The sequence below is a fragment of the Pygoscelis adeliae genome, unplaced genomic scaffold (assembly GCF_000699105.1).
Source record: "Pygoscelis adeliae isolate BGI_AS28 unplaced genomic scaffold, ASM69910v1 Scaffold79, whole genome shotgun sequence".
Classification (NCBI taxonomy): Eukaryota; Metazoa; Chordata; class Aves; order Sphenisciformes; family Spheniscidae; genus Pygoscelis; species Pygoscelis adeliae.
The window spans coordinates 3,165,558-3,173,309 of NW_008825532.1; the positions used below are offsets into that span (position 1 = coordinate 3,165,558).

At 46.8% G+C, this 7,752-nt stretch overlaps 1 protein-coding gene across 1 annotated transcript in view; it reads right to left on the reverse strand.

Moving 5' to 3' along the window:
• Nucleotides 1-7,407, reverse strand: part of IL13RA2 (interleukin 13 receptor, alpha 2) — a 13,269-nt gene extending 5,862 nt beyond the window's left edge. The window contains exons 1-4 of the mRNA XM_009331678.1: nucleotides 7,329-7,407; nucleotides 3,240-3,391; nucleotides 946-1,099; nucleotides 369-489 (exon numbers count right to left, since the gene is read on the reverse strand). Of these exons, the coding sequence (XP_009329953.1) occupies nucleotides 369-489; nucleotides 946-1,099; nucleotides 3,240-3,391; nucleotides 7,329-7,407 (506 nt within the window). The remainder of the gene's footprint in view (nucleotides 1-368; nucleotides 490-945; nucleotides 1,100-3,239; nucleotides 3,392-7,328) is intronic.
• Nucleotides 7,408-7,752: the final 345 nt, after the last annotated feature.

Consider the following 7,752-nt stretch of genomic DNA (forward strand, 5'->3'; position numbering starts at 1 on the left):
CATGCACTGTGATCAAGGGAAATGCGCAGCCAGAATGATCCAGGTACGTTCAGCAAAGGGAAAGCACAAGGCTTCGTGATGGAAAACATGCAGAAAGCATTCCACGGGGGTGAATAAAAGGGCAAGGAGGAAGAGAGAAGGCATATCCTGTAGAAGGTCAGCACGAGCGTGATTTTAAGGAAGGAAACAGGGATTTGGTATTTCCTTGCCAGAAGGCACATGTTGCTTGGAGCATTATTTCTGCTCATTCTGGGTGGATTGCGTAATAGCATTGCCAGCCATAAGAGCATATTTGCCATGGCATTTTAGTACCCTGAGAGATTCACTTGATTGCTGCCTGGATGTTTTTCTATTTTGCTGATACATACCAATAATATAGTCCATAATGTACGCCGCGAGGAGCAAGGAGGCCTGGTTGCCAAGTGCATTTGAGGTATTCCCAGTCATGATAGACGCAGTGGAAATTCTGAACCTCTGATTCCAGTCTTCCTGTCAAATGAGAAGAAAATAACCACTATTTACCAGTCAGGCTTAGCAGAAATATCATTTTACATCTTTGAACAATTGTGTGCTGCAGTTGAAAAAGAAAAAAGGAAAAGAAGGCCAGTCACTGTTATTAGATAGTTTTGCTGCCAAGTGCTCTGTTTCCTATAAAAGCCAGTTCACTGTACTTAGAGCAGAAAGATGCATAACTGACCTTTTCATTCAGCAGTGGAGCTCGTGCAGGGCAACCCAGCAGAGCCGGGGTACAGGCAGAGGGAAATGAGCCCCAAGTATCCAGTAACCACAACCACAGCCAGTGGAAACAGAGATGCTCTGGTGTCTTATACGTCAACAAGCCCTGCAATGGCTTATCCATCCAGCAACCCTCAGGCCAGCAGTGGTTCATGCAACGGGCTCATGCAAAGTGCAAAACCGCACCAGGTACCGAAGGCTGCTCCTAACCTTGCAATGGGACCTGAAAGGTAGCATAAATCCAGTCACTTTGCACCTCCACGTCATCAGTACACCGTCCTTCGAGCAGAGTCTGTACCTTCACTTCAGCAGTCCTGCTGAGGTCAAATCCAACTCTGAATTTTAGCTTCCTAGTAAAAATAACCTGATTGAAAGACAGACTTTATAAGCACCTCTTTTGTTGCTACGTGGGCTGCAGAATTAGCTAACATTACTCCCGCTCTAGCTGCGAGTAGGCTTATTTGTGTGCTTTAATGTTTCTTTACATTTCTGTCCTGCTTCTCCTGCCCAGTGCTTCTCCAGCACTCTTGTACCACCTGCTCTGCTCAGACTGGCTTTGAGTCCCTCCACCTCACAGGACACAAGCAACGACAAGAAAGCAAACTACGGTTCAAGGGATCCCCACCAGCCAGGAGCACTGGGGAGGGTCTGACAAGGACACCGCCATAAATCTAGATAAAAGGCACTTGTTCATGTTGTGAGATAATCAGAAACAGAAGGAACAATGAGTTTTGTAACTGATGGTTCCCATGGGAAGCACAACCACACCCTGCAAGGATGGAGCAGCAGCCAGGCAGTGCAGCGTGGGCTCACCACCACATGCTGCTGGGCTTAACCCTTTGTGGGACTTTTTGAGTCCCCCCTCTGAAGGTTTTTCTTTTTTTTTTCCCCTCAGACTTACTCCCCCTTACTTTATGCAAGGGAAAAATAAGTTGGCAAGAGTTACAACAAATGGTGAGAGAGAGAATGTGTCACGTTAGCCCAAGCAAGACAGAAGTAACGTCCCATAAAATGCATACGCATGCTGCAGGGGGAACTGCAATGGCACAGTCCACAGTCAGGCTTTTTGTCAGCAGTGTCAGAGTGTAAGAGCCATGTTGAGCCACATCTTTCTAACAGACATTGATGACTTTTGTTTCCGTTGATGTCCCATGGAGTTTTTTCAGACTGACTCTTCTTTGTGACCTTATCTGGGGTCAAGGTTTTGGCAAGGTACCAGAAGTGATTTTTTTCTACTTTTTAGATCTGCCTTGTAAAAGACACTTTTATTACTTGTGACTTGGGGAATTCTGATGTGTTTTTTAAAACTGTATTTTTTTCCCATTGTGCTTTTTAAATGCCAGTTAAAATCATCATAGAAGAATCTGCATAGCTGCACGCTGCTGCATGTCTGGGAGCGTGACGTACATCATGACCGATGTCAGGTCGAAGAGCCCCTTTCCATGCCCTCGCAATTGCAATCTATAGCTGAAACATGGTGGGAGGCACCGTGCTCTTCCACCTCTGCAGGCTCCCATGGAACGGCTGCGCCAAAACCCGTCTGCATGGTGGCTGAGCGCAGCCTGGCAGCCTTGGCTTTGCTGTCTCGGGTGGATGAAGCGGACGACCAGCTCATGCGGGACACGCAGAAAACATTCACAGCAAGAGGCTGGGATCCACAGCACTGCTAACCCGATGTGACTGCTCTTTCTCTCTCTTTCTGGTCTCTTGAGCTGGCAAGCTCTCTAGCACTCTCGCTTTAGGACTGTGCAAAAAAATCTCCCTCTCTTTCAGGACACCAGTCTGTATTTTGGGTTGTTGGGACATCCTCAGTGTATTGTTCATGTGTTCCTCAGTACCTTGCGCCAACCACACAGCCTACTGCTGGGTTTCTCCTCTCCCTACTCCATTTACCTTCCTAACCCTGCAGCAACTTTCATCTTCTAAGCACTCCCAAAATGTATTCCTACAACCCTTCCTGTACTGTGCCTGTCTGCTATTGCCCTGCTACACATCAACGAGAGAAGACTGACAATTTTATCATAGAGCGGAGTTAGAGTCAACCATATCTAAAAGACAAAAGTAAATGGTAATTAGAAACACCCTTCTGGATAAAGGGAATGTTAGACCATTAGGATTTAATCTTTTATTTATTCACCACTTTGCACCCCTAAGGATCTGTTGACACTGAGTTTCAGTTCAAGCCCCGTAAAGACTTTTTAGAAAGTGTAGTGCCTTTTACAATGAGGAATGCTACTAGTTATTATTGGATTATTTTAGGCAGCAAGCACCACACCCTCTGACAGAAATAGCCCCTTCTCTGACTGCTGCTGCTGTTACATATCAAAACACATTCCCGTCTGGCAAAAGATTCAAACCACTGGAACAGTCTGGCTTTTTCATGGAAAGCTGCAACTGCTTTGGTACCACTGCTCCTTGAAACGCAAACATAAACCTGTGCAGGAACTAAAGGCAGACCAATAGCCTGGATTTAAGAGGATTAAACCGTGCTTTGTCTTTCTTACCTTCCAGTCTCTGTCACCAGTGTTGCGGTACTCAAACTTGTATTTTACTGTGCATTCATTGAAGGTTTGTACATTGAGTGGAGGTTTCCACTCTATATCAAGAGAACCTAAGAGTCCAGGATCAGTAATCTGAAGGTCTTGTGGGGGAGCAACTAAATTGAAAACAAAGCAGAGGGTAAAACAGAGTGTCGATGTAAAGAAAAAAAAAAAGGCTGTGAAATTTGATGAGATGACAAATGCAGCTGCTGGATGTGGAGGGAAGCACTGCTGGTCCAGGTCCAACCCTGGCTATTTAATAGCCTGTTCTCAACAAACATGCACAAGCTCTACTCCTGCCCACCCCTCAAAAAACAGTTTTTGCTGATGCTCAGAGAAAACACTCAAGGACCATTGAAAAGGCACAAAGAATGCTGCATCTTTAACACTCTTTTTCAAGATGTTTTAAGCAAAACTACTGTCCTGGGATGACCTTTCAAGTCCTGTATTTGCTTACTTTTAACTCATGATATTTACTGACTGTCAGGACAAATATCCTTGCAAACATTGTGTTCAGCACATACACCAACATAGGATGACGGATCACAGCATGCTGTCAGGAAATTTTATGTTCCTTAACCATAACAGACATAAAACACCCATATGGCTTTATATATTCCTTTCAAGTATATTAAAGATTAATGAAAAACCAAGACAAAAAACATACAGAAGCAGAAAAGCAGAGTTAAAAATCGTTCTTACTTTGGACTTCTATCAGCTATACAAAAATGTGCCTTTACAGTCAATCTGGCTTTTATTAAGCTATTGTAGGGTGCTGCCATATGTCAACAAATCAGCACATATTATGGATGAATTCCATACTAAGACATGCCTCCTAAAAGCCTAGCTCTGTATGGAGCTGTCATTCACACGACGAAAACTGTTCGGCTATTCAGTTTTATTAGTTTAAACGAAATCAATTTTTGTAACATCTAAGGCCATTTTTCTCCACTGTTTAGAGGTGAAGTTAGCCATTTGGGTTTCTACATATTCACTGCATGATACACTTTTTTCATGGTGATTTGGAGCCCATGTCCTGGCAGTGTCAGTCCAGCATTGCTACCACTTCTCTGTTTGAATCTGGCCTCCAGGTCACTGGCTTCTCTGCCACCTCATGTCTTCGTCAGGATTTACACCATTTTTTCCTTTTATTTTTTTAATAAATCCATTGTGAAAGCAGACCCTGAGACTATCTTTCAGTGGAAGATGGTGATATAAATCAAACTTCAATGTGCTCCTCAGAAAGTTTGCAGAGAACATCGTTGGAGGATTTATTTCTTCTAAGGAAACTCTCCCAAATGAGACACACCGCAGGCAGCACTCTTAAGATCCCACTTTTCCCAGCATGTAAAGCTCCATGGGAGATTTGTTGTTACGTTAGATGGCAAAGTAGGATATCATGGCAATGTATTTAGGGAGGTGCTGGGGCAAGGAACAATAGACTATAATAGAATCAAAGAATCATAGAATCATAGAATCATAGAATAGTTTGGGTCTTTAAAGGTCATCTAGTCCAACCCCCCTGCCATGGGCAGGGACATCTCAGATGCTCAGAGCCCCGTCCAACCTGACCTGGAATGTTTCCTGGGATGGGGCATCCACCACCTCTCTGGGCAACCTGGGCCAGCGTTTCACCACCCTCAGAGTAAAAAATTTCTTCCTTATATTTAGTCTAAATCTATCCCCCTTTAGTTTAAAGCCATTCCCCCTTGTCCTGTCACAGCAGGCCCTGGTAACAAGTTTGCTGCCATCTTTTTTAGAAGCCTGCAATAGGCTGCAATAAGGTCTCCTCAAAGCCTTCTCTTCTCTAGGCTGAACAACCCCAACTCTCTCAGCCTTTCTTCATAGCAGAGGTGTTCCATCCCCCGATCATTTTTGTGGCCCTCTTCTGGACCCGCTCCAACAGGTCCGTGTCTTTCTTATGCTGAGGGCTCCAGAGCTGGATGCAGTACTGCAGGTGGGGTCTCACCAGAGTGGAGTAGAGGGGCAGAATCCCCTCCCTCGCCCTGCTGGCCACGCTGCTTTTGATGCAGCCCAGGATACGATTGGCCTTCTGGGCTGCGCGCGCACATTGCTGGCTCATGTCCAGCTTTTCGTCCACTAGTATTATTATTGGAGTATAATAATCCCCCAATAATTTGGAGAAAAATTGGATTTTATGTTGTTTTCTGTGTAACAAGTAAGACACTCTCCCTCCCACCACTGTGAGTCCCATGAGTGCAGCCTGGGTTCAGAGGATGGTGGTGGGCTTGCTCCAGCTCCAGAGGCAGTGGGGCATGGCCCTGCACATGCAATATCTTGTATTCAGCAGTCCCATGTTCCGGCGGGAGGCGAGGGTCTAATATTGTTACGTTATGACAGGCACAGATTTCCCAGCATGGGCAGAGAGGGGGAATAGGGGCATGGGCAGCTCTGCCTGTGCAAAGAATGCTCAAGCTGGGCTCTTGGTGCACGTCAGAGGTGGGAGCAGGGGCGAGGTGAGGGCATCTCACCCACCTCCCGGGTCTTTGCAAACATGCGAAGGCTCTAGGAAAGGGAGAAGCAGCACAGGGGACAGCAAGTCTGCAGGAACGGTGCTTGAAGAGCTGCAGCTGCTAAAAAATGAATGAGTGGCTTGTCTAGAACAGCCATTTAGAGCTGCGCTGAGGAGGGAAGGAGAAGGCGGCGAAGGGGTGTTCCTCCCACCAGCCAGCCCAGCTGAGAGCCTGCCAGGGCCGGCGCGAGGGAAGGCTTCCACATCGACAGTGCACCATGTCCTGAGTCGAACCCTGTTATGGTGGCTGGCATGCATGATTTCCATAACAGGCTGGCTGAGGAGATCTGCTGGCAGGGCTGCGAGCTGGACTCTCCTGCACTCGGGAAGCTCTTCCTGAGTGGGTAAGTGCTGAGCCTCACAGCTATGCAAACAAGGAAACAAAAAGCTACTAGCCTTTGTCATGAGCCATTATCCAGTGTTGAAGGAAAGCTGCTCTTGAATGTTTCTTGGGAAAAAAAAAAAAAAACAACTCCTCTACCTGATTTGCATGGTGGTGAGTCAGGTAGTGATGTGCTGGCTAGATGGCTGCAGCCCTCATGGCCACCCACTCCTGGCTGCTGTGCACACTTACTCGAACATTGCAACTTTGATGACGAACCGCCTGCTTATCCCCAGCTGCCTCCCACTGCCTCACCCCATGTCATGCAATGCCTTAGGTGGTACAAGCAGCAGGAAGTTTTGCAATTTTCTGCTTATTTTGCCAGTGGAAAAATGGCAGCCTGCCAGGTGCCGCCATATCTTCTATGTCTGCACTTCTCTGTGCTTGTAAGAGAGGTGCAGGTGACTTTCATGTTTTGAGAAGCCCAGTTTAACGGCAATGCTGCTTGGCTTGGCTTGGCAGCGGCGTGTTTGCTGGCAGCTGTCCGTGCGTGCTGGCTGGCAGGACCGGGAGCCTCTCGGTGCCTTCCTGGCCAAGTTTTCACCTCTCCACTATGCACCGGCTGTGGCTGGGAGGGCCAGACCTGCTCACCATCTCTCTGAAGAAGGAAAGCTTTTGGGTGCAAAGTCCCAGCTACAGGAGGCCAAAGGGGCTGCGGCTGGTGGGTGTGGTGCAGCAAAGAGGTGCTCGAGGGCTTGAAGCAAAGGGTGCTTGAAGTGCCATTTCCATGGATGATAGCTTGCAGAGCAATATTTTTTTAGAAGCAAGTATTATTCTTCAGTTATGAATAAGCCTTGTGTTTCTTACACCAAGCACAGTCTGTCCGGCTGGGACCTTGCTCAGGAGCATTTATGTATCCAAGAGGTATTTATATTTGATAACTCTATATCAAACAATATACTTGCTGTGCACCAAAGGCAGTTTCTGCTCCTTTTGAAGTTACTCAGAAAAATACCCACTAAACACACAATATATCTACACAATTGATTACAGGTTTATAAATCAGCCACTTGCTGTAACACACACACACATGCATGCGTGTGTGCGAAAAGCTTCGGTTGACAGACTAACTTCATAAAGGGCCCGAGTTAATGTGAAGCACGCATTAGGCAGCCAAATGAACGGCGCCAGGCTTTACCTGTGGTGTGGTAGGAGGAGGACACCATGCAGCCCCACAACAGTGCCACGGAGAGAGTGTAAAGCTGCCGGAGAGCCATTCAGAGGTAGGACGTCAGGGGTTCCCGCTGGAAGGTGTGCGGCGTCAGAAAAGCAGTCCTGCAGCACATGTGCAAGGAGGCTAGAGAAATAAAGCAGAGCTGAAAGGCTTCAGCACATCGGTGTGGCCCTAGCATTCCCTCTGCAGGGTGAGCACTGACAACGAGTGCCTTTTTACTCGTTTACCAGCCTGATTAATCATTTCCCAGAGGACTTTTATTTGTAACTTTTGGGGATGGCAACACATAGATGACTTTTTGGCTTCATTTGAAATAGTTTCTGGCTAGCTAAGCACATTCTCTGAAGGCATGTCAGCCTGTACTTCAGTTATCAAGCCATCTGCCACG